A 17,080-nucleotide genomic window follows, 5' to 3' on the forward strand; every position below is an offset into this window, starting at 1 on the left:
ATGCCCTTGACCAGAATCGAACCCGCGGCCCTTCCGTCCACAGGCTGATGCTCTCTCCACTGAGCCAGGCTGGGTGGGCATCTTTGTATTTTTTTAAAATATATTTTTATTGATTTCAGAGAGGAAGGGGGAGGGAAAGATAGAGACATCATTGATGAGAAAGAATCATTGATTGGCTGCCTCCTGTATGGCCCCTACTGGGGATCGAGCCCGAAACCCAGGCATGTATTCCGACCAGGAATGGAACCAAGATCTCCTGGTTCATAGGTTGATGCTGAACCACTGAGCCACACTGTCTGGGCTTACCTTTGTATTTTTATTGTTTCTTTTGCAGAGCAGAAGCTTTTACATGTGATGTGATTTCACTTGTTGGTTTTTCTCTCCTGTTGTTTGTGCTTTTGGTGTCATATAAAAAATATCATTGCCAAGACCAATGTGAAAAGGAATAAAGGAAACCGCATTTAAAACGGAGTTGGAAGCCCTGCTCTCATGCGCTAACACTCACCACACCTTGCAGACTCCAACAGAAAGAAGCCTATCTTGCTACTCTAGTGGGAGGAGGGAAGATTTTCTCCTTGCCTAGCAATAGACCTAGCCAATGAGAAACGTCCATGACTCAGCCGATGGAAAGCTACTATACTTCAGAACTCCCAGTTTCTTCCAATGGACATCCTATATAATAAAAGGCTAATATGCAAATCAACCAAACAGCGGAACTACCGGTCGCTATGATGTGCACTGACCACCAGGGGGCAGACACTCAACGCAGGAGCTGCCCCCTGGTGGTCAGTGCGCTCCCATGGGGAGCGCCGCTCAGTCAGAAGCCGGGCTCACGGCTGTGCAGCAGCGTTGGCGGGAGCCTCTACCACCTTCACAGTAGCGCTGAGCATGTCCAACTGATGGCTTAGGCCTGCTCCCCACAGCCTAAGCTGAGCCGTCACTTGGACATCCCCAAGGGCTCCCGGACTGCGAGAGGGTTCAGGCCGGGCTGAGATATCTTCCCCATCCCCACCCCCGCCCAGTGCACGAATTTCGTGCACTGGGCCTCTAGTTGTTTATAACAGCCTCTCCCAGCTCACCCTTTTTCTCTATAAAGTAACATTTCTCTCTTTTTTTCTCCAGACTTACCTAAGGTTTGCCATGGCTAATGTCCCGAATTGCAGTTCCTCTGCCATTCCAATTCCTCTGAATAAACCCATTTTGCTGGTGAAATAACTAGCTGCTTTATTTTTGAGATTGACACCAATGTCAAAGAGCTTCTTCCCTACAGTTTCTTCTAGGAATTTCATGGTCTCGGGTCTTATGTTTTTTTTTGTTTTTGTTTTTGTTTTGTTTTAAATATATTTTATTGATTTTTTTTTTTTTTTTACAGAGAGGAAGAGAGAGGGATAGAGAGTTAGAAACATTGATGAGAGAGAAACATCGATCAGCTGCTTCCTGCACACCTCCTACTGGGGATGTGCCTGCAACCAAGGTACATGCCCTTGACCAGAATCGAACCTGGGACCCTTCAGTCCATAGGCCGATGCTCTATCCACTGAGCCAGACTGGTTAGGGCTCGGGTCTTATGTTTAAATATAATCTATTTAGATTTAATTTTTGTATGTGGTGTAAGTTAAAGGTCCAATCTCATTTGTCTACATGTGGTATCCAGTTTCTCCAGCACCATTTGTTGAAGAGACCATCCTGGGAAATGCATGGCTTAAATCTTCCCAAGTGTTTCCAAGCAGGGAAACAGCCAGTGCTATGGTGTCCCCTCGGGTAAGGCTGGAACGTCATGGGCTCCCTCTGCAGCCCTGGACCCAGTGGGGTGGATGTGGGAGGCTCTGAACCCTCCTGCAAGGTGGTCATGGGGTCACCCCACTGTAGCCCACAGCCACCGCAGTCAGGGCCTCCGCGTGGCCCTGCCACAGCTTCCCCTTGCAGATGCCAAAACTGAAGCTGGAGGTGCCCGGGAGGTGGCACAGGCCGCCCTGTCCTGTGGTAGGAGCCCCCTGGGGGGGGGGGCTGCTATGGGGGCTCTTTGCTGACCTGCAAACACACCAATTGGGGCCTGGAGGTGGGGCTAGGGATGACTGTAGTAACACTGAGGGGAGCTTATTATGGGCCTAGCACTCTTCTAAAGCTTTTCTTTAACTCAATCCAGCAACAGCCCTAGGAAGGAGTGCCCAGCACCCCGTTTTACAGATGAGGAAACTGAGGCACAGAGAAGCGGAGTTAATTCCCAAAGACACAAAGCCAGGAGGTGGCTGAGTGAGGATTTGAACCAGCATCTCACATGCCTGAGACTGGGTCCTGGTGTGACATAGTCACTCCCCTCTAACACACACACACACACACACACACACACACACACACACACACACACACACACACACACACACACCCACCTCCGCAGCTGCGCTGGGGGCCACTCCTCCGCGGGTAGGAAGGAGGCGGGGCGGGGGCAGGTCCCCACCTCCTGGAGGAAGTGCCGGACCGCTGCTGGGACACCGGGCCGCCACCACCAGTCCCCTGGCGAGGACAGGCTATGGCCGAGCCGCCACTCTACCCGGTGGCGGGCGCCGCGGGGCCGCAGGGCGATGAGGACCGACTCGGGCTTCCCGACGGGTCCGGGGCCCCAGTGAGTGGGGATGGGACCGTGAGAGGGCGCGGGGGCCCGGGTTCTCCGGGATGGGGTTGAGATGCAGCCCCGGGGCGGGCTGAGGTGGGGTGGGAGCCCCGGGCGCCTTCCATACGAGCGCCGTGCATGCCCTGCAGCTGGACGAGCTGGTGGGCGCGTACCCCAACTACAACGAGGAGGAGGAGGAACGCCGCTACTACCGCCGCAAGCGCCTCGGGGTGCTCAAGAACGTGCTGGCGGCCAGCGCGGGCGGCATGCTCACCTATGCCGTCTACCTGGGTGTGTACCTGCCCCTGCCGGCCGGCCGGGGGGCCGCCTCCGGGGGCACTGGCGCCCGACCCCAGGGCTTCTCGGTCCCCACCCCTCCCTGCCCAGACCCGGCCTGGGAAAGAGAAACCTTAGGGGCCGGTCGGTCTCCCTTCCTCTTTCACTTCCCAGTCCGCTGCCCTCGCAGCTGCAGTTGCCTCCCCTCCCCACGTGGGGGTGGGTGAGACTGGGCAGTGTCTCCGGGCCCCAACCTAGGTGAACGTGGGGGCAAGGGGTTGGGACCCAAGAGACCTGCGGAGCGAGGCAGGTGGGGCCGGAGGCGGGGAATAAAGTCGCTGACGCTGCATAGCTGGTAGGACGCTTGGCCCAGCCTGGCTTCCCCCTCTGCCCTCCAGGCCCCGCCAGGGTGTAGCATTAGGGGACCCTCTGCTTGCTCTGCGTGGCTGCCCCCAGCCAGGCCGCCCCTGCAGCTCCCTGTCCCTAGGTCTCCTGCAGATGCAGCTGATCCTGCACTATGACGAGACCTACCGAGAGGTGAAGTATGGCAACATGGGGCTGCCCGACATCGACAGCAAGATGCTCATCGGCATCAACGTGACGCCCATCGCGGCCCTCCTCTACACGCCTGTGCTCATCAGGTGCGCACTGCTGTCCCGAGAGGGCTGGGCTGTCACCCTGGTCCCGAAGGGGTGCAGGGGCTGCCCTGGTGGGCTTGGGAGTCAGGGAGTTGGGAGACTCCTTGCCTCCCTGGAGGGGCGAGAGAGGACGGGTGAAGCCTGGGTTTGGGGGAGGAAACAAGAGCTGTGCCCAGGACACATTGGGTTTTAAGCAACTGAAATTCACTCCGGCTCCTTCCCTCAGCTTGCCTGTGACCCAGGTGGCATTGGCCTCGTGCCCTCCTCTGTGGCACCCACCCCTGGCCCAGTCAGCTGTGGCTGGCGTAGAGGGACCTTTCTCACGGAAAGGGTGCGGCTGGGCAGGTGCCCCGAAGGCCTGCTCTAGACTGAGCTTGCAGGCATCCAGCCCAGCCTCCGGCCACTACAAAAATCCCTCCACAAACACATTATCCAATGGCAGTAGGTCTGTGCTCAGACAGGCCAGGGACCAGTGGACAAAACAGATGGGTTTCAGTTCCCTTATCTTTAAAAAAAGAATCTTTATCACAATTGCACAAACAGTGTGAGAGTCATAATTGAAACCAGAAAAAGGAAAATCCCTTCCAAGCCCTCCAGAAAGTCGGCTGCCTTTGTTGTCCCACCACGTGCGTGTGTGCGTGTGTGCGTGCGTGTGTGCGTGCGTGTGTGCGTGCGTGTGTGCGTGCATGTGTGCGTGCATGCGTGCCAGGATGACAGTCAAGGCCTTGTCACCAGAGCATCAGTGAGCCACATTCACTTTCTTGCTTTTTTTTTTCTTCAAGCCTCATTACTTTATTTTTTAAATTTATCTTTGCTGTTGAAAGTACTACAGATGTTTCTTTCTTTTTGTTGTTGTTTTTCCCCCCATTGACTCCCTTCTCCCCATCCGCCCCTCCCAGGCCTTCACCACACTATTGTCTGTATCCATGGGCTATGCATATATGCATATAAGCTCCCCGTTATTGTCTCTCCCCCACCCTCCACTCCGCTACCCCCCACCCCACCTTCCCTCTGAAATTCCTCAGCTTTGCTTTCTTTCTTTTCACTGCGCACATCTTGGCCTGCCCGCTGCTTCCCGGGGGCACTCTGTGATGGAGCATCGTCTGCAGAGTTGTGGACACCCAGCTGTGGCTCAGAGTTGTACCTTGCAGCACCCTCTCCTTTTTTTAAAAAAAAAAATATTTATATTGATTTCAGAGAGGAAGGGAGAGGGAGAGAAAGAGAAACATCAATGATGAGAATCATCACTTGGCTGTTTCCTGTAGGCCCCCTACTGGGGATGGAGCCCACAACCTGGGCATGTGCCCTGACCAGGAATCGAACCCTGACCTCCTGGTTCATAGGCTGATGCTCAACCACTGAGCCACGCTGGTAGGGTGCCCTCTCCTTTTTTGCACATTCACTATGTGCTTTGTAGCTCTTTTCTTCATAAAATGAAAAAAGAAAGAAAGTTTCTAGGATAAATTCCCACTAGGGCCCTTACTAGGTTACAGGCCTATGAAAGGCTATATGGCTCTTGAAACCCATCACTATTAAGAACAGCTGCCAGCTCATCTCATTTCCTATGTGCTGGGCTCTTTTATAAGGGTTACCTCATTCCTTACCGTTTGAGGTAGATGCTCTAAGCCAGTGGTTCTCAACCTTTCTAATGCCACGACCTTTTAATCCAGTTCCTCATGTTGTGTTGACCCCCGACCATAAAATTATTTTCGTTGCTACTTCATAACTGTAATTTTGCTACTGTTATGAATCGTAATGTAAATATCTGTGTTTTCCGATGGTCTTAGGCTCTACAGCAGCCGTTCTCAACCTGGGCAGAGTGGCTCAAAACCCCCATCTTTGCTCCTTGCCCAAACCACCAGGCTGATTTTCCACTGGCTGTGTGGACCCGGGCCCTGCGATAGAAGAGAAAGTAATTGTATCAGAAAGCCAGGGTCATTTCACTCCGGGCTGCCTGGAAACAAAGGGAACTAATGAGCACAAATCCTCAACAAACAAAACCAAGATCTGGGCTGCGGTTTTCAGCCTGAACAGCCTCCTGCCCTGAATAGACCTTATCTGTTGCTTGTCAAGCCCCTTTGAATACGGTGTGACGTCTGCTCAGAGCCAGTGAGGAGGAGCCTTCCTGACTGACCACACGGCCTGCAAGAGCAGCGGCAGGGAGGAAGGGATACCGAGGTGCTGGCCCTGCTGCTGGCCAGCACTGGGGCCACTTCCTGTCTCTGCTCCTAAGTTTCCTTGAGCCAGTTTGGGTCAAGTCCCTTGGACATGTGCCTGGGCCCTGCAGTCCCAACACATGAGTGAGGAAAAGGGGGTTGGTGAGTCAGCCCAGAACTCAAATGAGGGCTGGATGTGCCCACAAGCCACTGACACCTGACACCCTCACCCTGCCTTACCTCCTTCTATCCTTGCAGTGGCTAGGAGATAGTCATGGTTTGGGCTCTGTGCCCACATGACAGCCCCGAAAACAGATGTTTGGATGCCTGGCTGACCTGAAGCCACTCAGCAAGTCTCTGAGTTTCTATCTTAGAGTCCTTGATTCCAAGGCCAGGGGTCTCTCCCCACCTCACACAGCCTCATGAACTGAGAGTTGTGGGCACTCTGCTATTGGCCCTGGCAGTCCTGATAAGCCCGTGATACCAGCATCTCTCTCAATGCCCATAGGTTTTTTGGCACCAAGTGGATGATGTTTCTGGGCGTGGGCATCTATGCCCTCTTTGTCTCCACCAACTACTGGGAACGCTACTACACACTTGTGCCCTCAGCCGTGGCCCTGGGCATGGCCATCGTGCCTCTTTGGGCCTCCATGGGCAACTACATCACCAGGTGAGCCTGGTGGACAGCAGGGTGGGAAGCTGGAGACCTGGCTAAGCCTCTGCTGCTTTGCCAACCTTGGCCAGAGGACCTGGGATTGGCCCTTCTGCCCTCTGGGCCTCAGTTTCCCCATCCATAAGATGCAGGGGCTGGCCAGCCCATAGCTCCGGGTGCAGGAAGCAGAGGTGTCTGGCAGAAGTTGGGCTGGGGAAAGCCTTCTCCTTTGTGGTCCAGGATGGCCCAGAAGTACTATGAGTACTCCCACTACAAGGAGCGGGATGAGCAGGGCCCGCAGCAGCGCCCACCGCGGGGCTCCCACGCGCCCTATCTCCTAGTCTTCCAAACCATCTTCTATAGCTTCTTCCATGTGAGTGCCACATGTGGGGCCCTGGGGGTTATTCTAGCCTGAGAACCCACCCATTGGAACCCATTCCAGTCTTTTCAGCCTTCTAGTTCCCCTGCTTGCTTACCCCAATCAGTGGTCGGCAAACTGCAGCTCGCGAGCCACAGTTTGCCGACCACTGCCCCAAGTGATTAAAACCTCATTCCCTGGCTGTCCACAGTGCTGACCAGGGGGAAATCCTCTGGCATTGGGCTATCCCCCTCTACCAGGAGGCCACCCCAGAGATGGGAGGGCTCCTGTCCCCCCAAGGCTATGCCAAGACCCCTCCCAGATCATGCCTGTGCCTCCTGCCCACAGCTGAGCTTCGCCTGCGCCCAAATGCCCATGATCTACTTCCTGAATCACTACCTGTATGACCTGAACCACACGCTGAACAATGTGCACAGCTGCGGTTAGTCCTCATGGGATGGGGTCCCCAAGCCCTGCTCACCTCCCCCATTGAGTTATCCTGCCGACCCTGGGCCCTCCAGGGCAGAGGATGCTCTCTTTCACAGGGTTCAGGGCTGAAAGTCCGGGGTCCCAGGGCTCTGGTGGGCGAGGCACAAGGCCCTATTAGAGTATGTATTTAATCTGACCCAGCAAGGGGGGAGGGATGTATCAGGGAAGGCTGCCTGGGGAGGTGCCATCTGGGATCAAGCTGCCTATGGGATCTCTCTTGGGGTCAAGTCCTACCCTCAAAGCTCAATCAGTGCAAGGTGAATGTATAGATGTGGGGGATGCACTGGCGCCGGCCCCCCAACCCTAGCCTCTGTGCAAGAGGATGGGAAGGGGGATGGATGAAGGTGTTCCTTTCCTTGGAGTGTATTCAGCCTTGGTGGCCCTCACATTCAAACTGCTCTCCAAGGAACCCTGCCTTTGCATGCATTGCCCTCGCCTGTCCCCTCTAACCCTCCCCTCCCGCCCACCCGCCCACCCGCCCACCGGCCTTGCTGCATTTCTTTGTGATTGAGTTGAGAGTGTGCCCTACTTCCTGCCTCACAATGCTCTCACCACCGCTTCTCAGGTACCAACAGCCAGGGCATCCTCAGCGGCTTCAACAAGACGGTTCTCAAGACGCTGCCGCGGAGCCGAAACCTCATTGTGGTGGAGAGCGTGCTCATGGCAGTGGCATTCGTGGCCATGCTGCTGGTGCGGCCCAGGACGGGGGGATGGGGCGGAGTCAATGAAGTCTGCGGACTGAGGCGGGGAAATAAGGGTGCAATCTGGGCGATGGCTGGCTCCTGGGCAGGTTGTGGCCTGGAGGCGTGGTCTGAGTGGGGAGCCAGGGCTGAGTCCTGGGGAGTCGCCCCTCTGAGTCTTGGGGCAATAGGGCAGGAAGATGCCTGTGGACTGAGAGTGGAGTTGGAGGGGTACAGACTTGGTCTGGGGTTGAGGTGGAGACTGGGTTGGAGGGGACTGGCGGTGACCTGGGCTGGGGGTGGAAAGTGTGGGTAGGTACTGAGGGCAGAATGAGGCGTTGGGGGCGTGGCTAGGGTGTGAGCTTGGCTTGGACGCGAGGCGGAGGCCTGTGGGTGTGTCTGGGGGCGGGGCCTTGTGCTGAGAGGCGGGGCGTATATCTAGGGGCGGGGCCGATGCCTGGCTGCCAGCCCCCTCACGGCGCGGGTCCGCAGGTGCTGGGCTTGTGCGGGGCCGCGTACCGGCCCACGGAGGAGATCGACCTGCGCAGTGTGGGCTGGGGCAACATCTTTCAGCTGCCCTTCAAGCACGTGCGCGACTTCCGCTTGCGCCACCTTGTGCCCTTCTTCATCTACAGCGGCTTCGAGGTGCTCTTTGCCTGCACGGGCCTCGCGCTGGTAGGTACAGCCTGCGTAGATGGCAGTGAAACACAGTCTGTGGTTCAGTTTGAACCTCAGATAAACAACGACTAAGTTTTGAATACAGGTCTAAGTATGTACAAATATGTCCCAAATATTCCCCTCCCTCTTCCCTTCCTTTATTTCCCCTCAATCTTGGACACATTATTTTAACCTCTTTGAGCCTGTTTCCTCCTCTGTGAAGTGAGGAGGGGTTCGCTCCCGGAGGGGTTACATGGTTGAGATAGGATAACACCCATAAGGTATTTGGTTCCTTGTGGGGTGCAGCCTTGGTGCCTGGGAACAATGTCCCAGCATTTTCTCTGCTCCCTCCCCCGTCTCCCCTCAACCTTCCTAAGAGCCTTGAGCGTTGGAGGGAGTTAGCCCCAAGGTGGCCCAGAGAGGGCAGGGTGGAGACCTCATGTGGGGAGGGCTAGAGCCTTGGCCAGTTGACCTCACACGTCCACCCCACCCCCACCCCCAGGGCTATGGTGTGTGCTCCGTGGGTCTGGAACGCCTGGCCTACCTCCTCGTGGCTTATGGCCTGGGCGCCTCAGCCTCTTCAGTCCTGGGCCTGCTGGGGCTGTGGCTGCCACGCCAGGTGCCCCTGCTGTCTGGGGCCGGCCTGCACCTGCTGCTCACTCTCAGCCTCTTTTTCTGGGCCCCCAAACCTCGGGTCCTGCAACACATCTGGATCCTCTATGTAGCAGCCGTCCTCTGGGGTGTGGGCAGTGGCCTCAACAAGACCGGACTCTCCAGTGAGTATAGCCATGGGCGCTGGGATGGCTGGGTAGCCCTGTGGCTATCGTGGGGCAGTTGGGGGTAGCACATACATCCCAGGGCCAGACATGGGGTCCCACAGACACACGGGAGGTCTGTCATGGGGTCCTGTATACATGGTAGAGGTCACTGTGGATCCTGTGGACATTACAGGGGTGGATAGAAGTTCCGTGGACATCGTAGGGACAGATAGGGAGAAGTGTGGACACCCTGGGGGCTGGTGTGGGAGTCCTATGCCATGGCCATCCAGTGGATACCCCAGGGTGGGCATGGGGCCCTATGTCAGTGTGAGATCTATGGCTACTTGGGTAGCTATGGGCTCTGTGGAAACCTCTGAAGGACAGTGTGAAAAACAGATTGGGGATACTCTGCTTTCATACCAGGGACAGGGCCCATTTGACATAGTCTTCATGCCACGGGGAGCAGGTTCCGTGTCTGTGCCCTGGGAGCGTGGGAAGCGCAGGCGGCCTGTCCACACCCCAGGGGTAGATGTAGGTATGGCCTTTACAGAGAGGACATGGGAGCCTGATGACGCCCAATGCTGGTCTGCAGAGTTCAGGCCCCCAGTCTGGGCTGCTGGGGTCGGGGCACCGGGAAGCAGGGCCCTGTTGGTAGAAAGGAGGCAGTGGGTCAGAGTTCAGCTCTGTGATGATCTCTGCCCTCCGGTGGGCATATGCCAGTGACATGCAGTGGGTACACACAGCTCAGCCATCGGGGTCCTCCACATCGGCTTCTGCTCCGAGGGGCCGGTGCTGTTAACCGTTTTGAACATCGCCCCTGGGGGCGTGGCATGGTGGAGGTCATGCTTACTGCAGGCGGGGCAGGGCTGCTCAGGTGACCCCAGCACTTACCACCAGAGAGAGCGTCGGCGTGGAGTCCCACGCCCTGGACCACACCCTCTTGGCTGTTTTGCTCAGGGGCAGCCAGCTCTGGGCAGCATCCAGCCTGGGTACCTTGGACCCATGTTATGGCTGGACTTGGGCCTGGTCCCCACATCCTCTTTTTTCCAGCTCTGCTTCCTGTCCCCTCTTTGTGGACCCTGGGACTCCAAGTCCCTTCACAGCAGCTCCTTGGGGTACAGTCACCCTGCAGGGCTTACGGTGGAGGTGTTCATGTCCAAGTGGCAGGCGAGGGTACGATTTGCCAGGTGCTGTGTGGGCTTTTTCACATTAAAACCTCACAGTATGACATATATGCCTGGTCTCATCTTCCAGATGGGAGAAGTGGCCCTGGGGAGCTGACTTCTCTAAGTCACCCATAGAGCCAGCATTTGAATCCACATCTCTGTACCAACTCTCTCACTTTACCGGCCTGAGCCTACAATCTGAGTCCCTGACTCTGTCCCTGACTCTCCCCTGCCCACCCCAGGGAGGATTCTTAGAGAAATACGTTCAAATCCCCCAGCTTCAGGCTTAATTTGTAGAAAGCTTATTGCTGCAAGCAGGTTGCCTTCCCTGAGCCAGGGGTGAGGAGGAGAAACAGTCCTGGCAGGCCTGGCTCTGAACAGCTGGGGTCTCAAAGGGGACAGGATGTGATTGGCACAAATGTTTCCACTTTTCAATTCCCCGTGGCCCAGAGCAAGGCCCATCTGCATCCTATCCCATCTCTACTCTGCTCAGCTGCCCGGGCAGTGTAGTAACCAGCATATCCACTAGGGGGCAGGCCAGGACCGGTCTACAGCTTTCTAGGCGAGGCCTGGGACCCTGCACAGCCGGAGATCAGGACCCTGGGCCCCTGGTGACATTACTCCCGTCCCTGCCCTACTCTGTCTGCCACAGCACTGCTGGGGATCCTGTACGAGGACAAAGAGAGGCAAGACTTCATCTTCACCATCTACCACTGGTGGCAGGCAGTGGCCATCTTCGTTGTGTACCTGGGCTCCAGCCTGCCCATGAAGGTGAGGCTGAGTGGGGTGGGGAGGGCCTCTGGGGCATTAGGCACCCCACCATCCCCCAGCTCAGGCAACAGATCCCTTCTGAGTGCCCACCCGGCCTCGTAGCCCCGGAAGGGCACCACTCACCAAGGGTTGGCCCCAAACCCAGCCTTCACTTGCTGCCTCACCTCCTGAGGGCCTCAGTTTATCTCTCTCAGAGGGGTTCACGGGTTGCTCTTTGCCTGTGGGGCATCCCAGCCGCCTTGTGTGTCGCTGGGAACCTGTTCACCAGGTGTCCGGCTCTGAGAGGGATGCTGAAGGTGTGTCTCCCTTTCCGGCCATGCGGAGCAGGGTCCTCATGCTCTGCTCTCACTCAGCTGGTGGGTCGGTTGAGCAGGTCCTTCCTGACCAGTATTTTAAAAAATGAAACAGAATAGGAAGTAGCCGGGAGTATGCATGCGAGTGTGTAGGTACTGAGTTATGACGTAGAATTCTTTCTGACTGTGGGTTACAGTCGAAACCGGCTGAGAAGCGTTACTTATGGTCCCGCGTGTAAGGGACAGAGTGACCTAAGCCCTGATAAAGGGGGGCCAGGCCTGTGCCCCCACATCTCAACATCTTCACATCTGCCTGTAAAGGGCGGAGCTGGGATTGAGTCTTGCTGGCAGGAGGGTGCTCAGGGAAGCGGTGGGAATGGGCCTATCGGGGCGGGGGACTGGGCAGGGGAGGGGGGCGCCGGCCCGCGAGCCCCCAGCACCCCTCCCTGTGCGCCCAGGCCAAGCTGGCGGTGCTGCTGCTGACGCTGGTGGTGGCCACGCTCTCCTACTTGTCGATGGAGCAGAAGCTGCGGCGGGGCGTGGCCCCGCGCCAGCCCCGCATCCCGCGGCCCCAGCACAAGGTGCGCGGCTACCGCTACCTGGAGGAGGACAATTCCGATGAGAGCGATGCGGAGGGCGAGCGCGGCGGCGGCGGCGGCGGCGGCGGCGGCGGCGGCGGCCGGGGGGACGGCGCGGAGGAGGAGCCGCTGCCCGCGGGGCCCGGCCCCGAGCCAGCCGGCTTCTGCCGCCGGCCCTGCCCCTACGAACAGGCGCAGGAAGGCGACGGGCCAGAGGAGCAGTGAGGGGCGCCGCCTCCCCGGCCTCCGTTGACCGCGTTTTGGGTGGGGCTCCTCTGATTCCTGCGCTCCCTTCAGGAAGGACCTTCAGCCCCCTCTCCCCAGGTTGGAAATACCCCCTCCCAGAACCGGGGACCACTTGAGCCTGGGCTCGGCTCCTCAGCCTCCTCCTAGGTGGGGTGGGACCTGGAGATCCCTCGGCCAGGCCTAGGGTTTGAGGGAGCACAGCCGACCCCACCCCTTGAGGGGCCGCTCTCCATGACCCACTCTCCAGGCCGGCCGCCCCCCAGCACGTGCCTCAGCCCCAGAGCAGGGCGAGGGTCCCCTCGCCGCTCCCCTTCTCCCCTGTCCTACCCCAGCTCTCAGCTACAGGCCTGGGCGGAGCTTGTCATGCGCTTTGCACATCCTATCCCTGTGGCCCACCAAGAGGCACGACTTTTTCTACAAAATAAACAATAAAGAGATTTTGTATCGTCCTGATTGGAAGTCTCAGGCCGTGGAGGAGTGTGGAGCTCCCAGGGTGTGAGTGGCTGACCCAGTTTCTGGGGCACCGTGGTCAGAGGCCTTGACTTCCCCCAGGTGGGGAAGGTCCCCTAGGCCCCGCCCACCAGGTTGCCCCTAGGCCCCGCCCACCAGGTTGCCCCCTAGGCCCCGCCTACCAGGTTGGCTCCCTTGGCCCCGCCCCCCAGATTCCCCCAGGCCCCGCCCACCAGGTTGCCCTCTAGGCCCCGCCCACCAGGTCGGCCCCTCCAGGGAGTCCCACCCCTCCGGGAAGCCGCCAAGTTTTGCCAGGCCCACCCCCACCGCCCAGGAAAAAGAAGTGGGGACCTGGGCAGAGTGACGGGTCTGGAGGATGGGACAGATTCCAGAGACGCTGGTCCCACCGCCCTCTCCAGTAGTCTTCAACAGCATCCCTGCCCACCCCCATCCTTTTTTCATCTGTTGGGGCATTTCTGCCCACATCTCCCCAAGAGACTCCTGGTGGATAGGGTCCACTACTAAGCCGCGTCTAGGCCCAGTGTGGGCCAGCAGTATAGTTGCCCGAGCCCAGGTAAACGTGGCCACTGCCCTCTACCAGCTTCAGCCTCAAGGCCCATGAGAGATTCAGACCCCCTACAACCTGAGAGGCCACTTTCTCTACCCCGCCCCTTATGGGAAAGGCGACTGAGACCCCACTCTGAAGGCTTTAAATGCCTGGGTGAGGACTGGCAAGGGGGCCACAGTAGGGTCATGGAGTCCCCAACTGCACCCCAACAGTTCCTCTGCTGGGGCCACACCATTCCTCATGAGCCACATCCCTCCCCCCCCCCACTCCGAAGGCCAGACCCTGTCCACGCCCACTCTAGCTAGCTTCAGGTCTCCTAGATTCTCCTACCCTCCTCCGCCCCCGACTGCCCTCACTTGAGTTTTGTTCTCTCGGCTTCTAGGGGGCGCTGGAACCAGGCTTGTGACCGCAGGCCAGGGGTCTGCCTGTGGCAGCCGCAGGTTCCTTCTCTGTAAAGTGTATCTGTAAGAGAAAGGCCAGTGTGAGACCCTGGGCAGGTGGCTCCGAGGTTCCCACCTGCAGCACACTCACAAGGCGCAGAGGATATTCTATAGTTCCTACATTTTAGAGGGAAGCCGTGGTCCCATACGTTTCCGAGCAAGTTCAAAGGTCCAGGTGGTTCAGTGTCAGCATTAGGTCAGTCCACATGTCTTTCACGTCGTACCTTTGAGACCCTGGATTTCCTGTAGTTTTGAGGATAAAAAGTGAAAATCACCAAGGAACAGGAAGTGATGCTGGGTGTGCGGGCTGATGTTGAGGTCTGAGAGGCTGGCCAGGGCACAGCCGATCAGTAAGTACTGGTGATTATTAAAAGAATGATAGCCCAGCCGGCGTGGCTCAGTGGTTGAGCATCGATCTAGGAACCAGGAGGTCACGGGTTCGATTCCCGGTCAGGGCACGTGCCCGGGTTGTGGGCTCGATCCCCAGTGGGGGGCGTGCAGGAGGCAGCCGATCCATGATTCTCTCTGATCATGGATGTTTCTTTCTCTCTCTCTCCCTCTCCCTTCCTCTCTGAAATCAATAAAAATATATTTAAAAAAATGATATGAAAGCACTATTTTTTCTTTCTAATGATGTGAATTCTACTTTCTAAATGACTAGTAAGTTATTAACACATACATACTTATAAGTTATTTAGACCTAAAGTAGTTCATAAATAGAACCGTCGGATATTTCTTTTGACCTCGGAAGCACCATGAAAAATGACTGAGACATTAAGGGTGCCAGCAACCAAGAGGGTTTGGGCACCTGGGGGAAGCTCTCAATGAACCGCAGCTATTGCCATTCCGGACCTACAGGGAGTCCCCCTCCCCGGCTGCATCCTTTAGGGGCCCAGTTCTACAGAAGGTGATTAAACCTATAGTCTGTGATGCCTTTGAATGAAGCCCACACAGCCCCTCCCCCCCCCCCATCTGCTGCAAACCCATCTAAGCAGATACCAAGTTGTCTTTGGCAGATTCCGGGGTCCTGCCGTCATGGGGGCAGTGGGAGCTACAGCTGTAGTGAGGGCCACAGGCCACCTCTCCCCAGACTCCCCACCAGGGGGCCTACCCACTCAGGCAGGCGAAGGTCCGAAAGCTGTCAGCTTCACACGCAGACTGGCAATGACAGGCAGGTCCAGAAAGGGTCACGTGGTTTGACCCACAGGCCGGGTGAAGGGCCAGCGTGCTGTCCCTCCAGGGGGTGCCCCCCGCCCCCCAGGAAGACCTCCTTCCCTGTTAGCCTGCTGGTTCAGAGGGTGGCACCAAATTTCACACTGAGGCGACAGGCAGCTTTGGAATAGCCAGCGGCAAGATGCGAAACTGGCTTTGCCTTTGCATGTGCCCTGGCGGCTTTCAATTCCACTTTCCTACCTGTCCCAAGTCAGGACCTGGGCCGTGTTCCTGGCAGCGGGTGCAATCCCAGACACTCTCTACAAGGATCTGCCTAGAGAACCCCCCTGGAGGCGCCGGTGTAGGCCAGTCTCGCTGGCACAGTCGGATCCTGTCTCGGTGGCAGCTGGGGCTTCGCTATGGTTCCACTATCATTGCACTTGACTGCAGAAAAGGGGGTGCCCCGAGGAAGAGCTTGGAAGTATCTCAGATGTCGCTTCAGAAGTCTCCCAGGTCTGCACCATAGAAGGCATCCTCAGAAGAACCTTCACTCATCCTTGGGTCCAGAATGTCCTCGGCGTGAGGCCTTCCTCGGGGAAATGGCAGTCAGATTCTTCATCGCTGAAGTTGTTCACGGTCTCCGGACGTTCTGAAGGAAAACTAAGAGATGGGATTTAGAGAAATGATTTTCTGCTTTTCACAGACAATCCTTGGGGAATTCCGGGTCCTGTGAAGGTGGGTGTTCCCTCCTGCCAAGGTGGAAATGTTCAATAGACACAGCGCTTGCTGTCCCCCTACAGCCCAAGGGCCGCTGCCCCGCCTACCACGCAGGACCGCCGCCCCGTCACTCACCTACCCAGCTGGTGAGACCCTGGGGAACTGTGAGGCCTGCCAGGGAGAGGTGATTTGGAGAAAGGTTTAAGGAGAGGGCTTTGCTCTGGCTTGGGTACTGTTAGAAGCAGGGGAGTGCCCTAGCTGGTTTGGCTCAGTGGATGGAGCGCTGGCCTGCAGACGGAAGGGTCCCAGGTTTGATTCTGGTCAAGGGCACGTGCCGGGGTTGAGAGCTCAACCCCCAGTAGGGGGCGTGCAGGAGGCAGCCGATCGGTGATTCTCATCATTGATGTTTCTATCTCTCCCTCTCCCTTCCTCTGAAATCAATTAAAAAATACTTTTATAAAAAAAAGAAGCAGGGTGTGTTGTGGAGCGAACGCGAGTGAACGACCACTGGAGTCCAGACCAAATTAAAATGTAGGAAGTCTTTAATAGCCGGCCGGCGACGGCTCTGCCTTTCTCCACGCAGGGAGTCCAGAGAGCAGCCCCGACCCTTTGTGCAGGACCACTTTTTAAGCCCATTAACCACATCCTGTTTTTGCAGAGCAAGCAACCTAAGACAAAACAGTTTTTCCCAAGTAATGTCAGGGTCATGCCATTGACGGCCATGTTATTCATAGGGTCATCCTGTTCTTCAGAAAGCTGACAGTGTTCTATCTTGCAAGGCTATTTTGTGAGGTGCAGCAGGGAAGGGGCCATGAGACCATATCTCAAGGCCTGGCCTGGTGTCAGCACTGACAACTCTATCTGGGGCATGGTCCACGGCCTCTCTGGAGTGCTCAAAAATTCCCACTCTTTAACAGGGTGTTTCGAAGGTCTTTGTAACCTTATCGGTAGAGGCACAGGCTAGCACGGGGGTCCAGGAGCCTGCCACGCACACCAGCCAGGACAGAGGAACATTCGGTCACTGATGTGGTCTGGACAATGCCCACCGTTGTCTGTGTTCAGCCATGTGTTTGGAACGGTCTTGACGGGCCTGCTTTTGTCAGTCCATCATGGTCACAGATGGTGAGGCTGATGTTGCTGTTCTGTGAAAAAGTTCGTGTTCGGCAGGAGAACAAGTCTCAGCCGACAGTGCCAACCCAGCTCCTGGGTGTCTGGGCTTGCTTTCCCTCTTCAGCGTTACATTAAAATCCAGCACACAAAGGATGACATCACAGTGTGGAAAGACAGCTGCCGACTCAGGAAGATGTTATCAAGAGACACACTTGGCTTCCAGTGAGGAGCTTAGAAGTTATCAGTCTCTCTTATTATTATTATTTTTAAAATAGTCTTGTTTGTTTTGCCAAAACCGGTTTGGCTCAGTGGAT

The 17,080-nt window shown here is 56.8% G+C and overlaps 1 protein-coding gene across 2 annotated transcripts; it reads left to right on the forward strand.

Moving 5' to 3' along the window:
* Window positions 1-2,481: 2,481 nt before the first annotated feature.
* On the forward strand, window positions 2,482-12,810 carry UNC93B1 (unc-93 homolog B1, TLR signaling regulator; the record flags this gene model as incomplete). 2 transcript variants are annotated; one of them, XM_080688403.1, is made up of 11 exons in its annotated part: window positions 2,482-2,623; window positions 2,761-2,902; window positions 3,375-3,528; window positions 6,190-6,351; window positions 6,574-6,706; window positions 7,040-7,133; window positions 7,746-7,870; window positions 8,353-8,535; window positions 9,020-9,293; window positions 11,094-11,212; window positions 11,964-12,810. In XM_080688403.1, the coding sequence occupies exons 1-11, from the start codon at window positions 2,531-2,533 to the stop codon at window positions 12,306-12,308; spliced, it is 1,824 nt and encodes a 607-aa protein (XP_080544529.1). In that variant the 5' UTR covers window positions 2,482-2,530. The 2 variants fall into 2 exon arrangements, with proteins under 2 accessions (XP_080544529.1, XP_080544530.1); XM_080688404.1 differs by lacking the exons at window positions 9,020-9,293; window positions 11,964-12,810 and having other exon boundaries at window positions 11,094-11,210.
* Between the last annotated feature and the right edge of the window lie 4,270 nt (window positions 12,811-17,080).

The sequence above is a fragment of the Plecotus auritus genome (assembly GCF_963455305.1).
Source record: "Plecotus auritus genome assembly, chromosome: 9".
NCBI lineage: Eukaryota > Metazoa > Chordata > Mammalia > Chiroptera > Vespertilionidae > Plecotus > Plecotus auritus.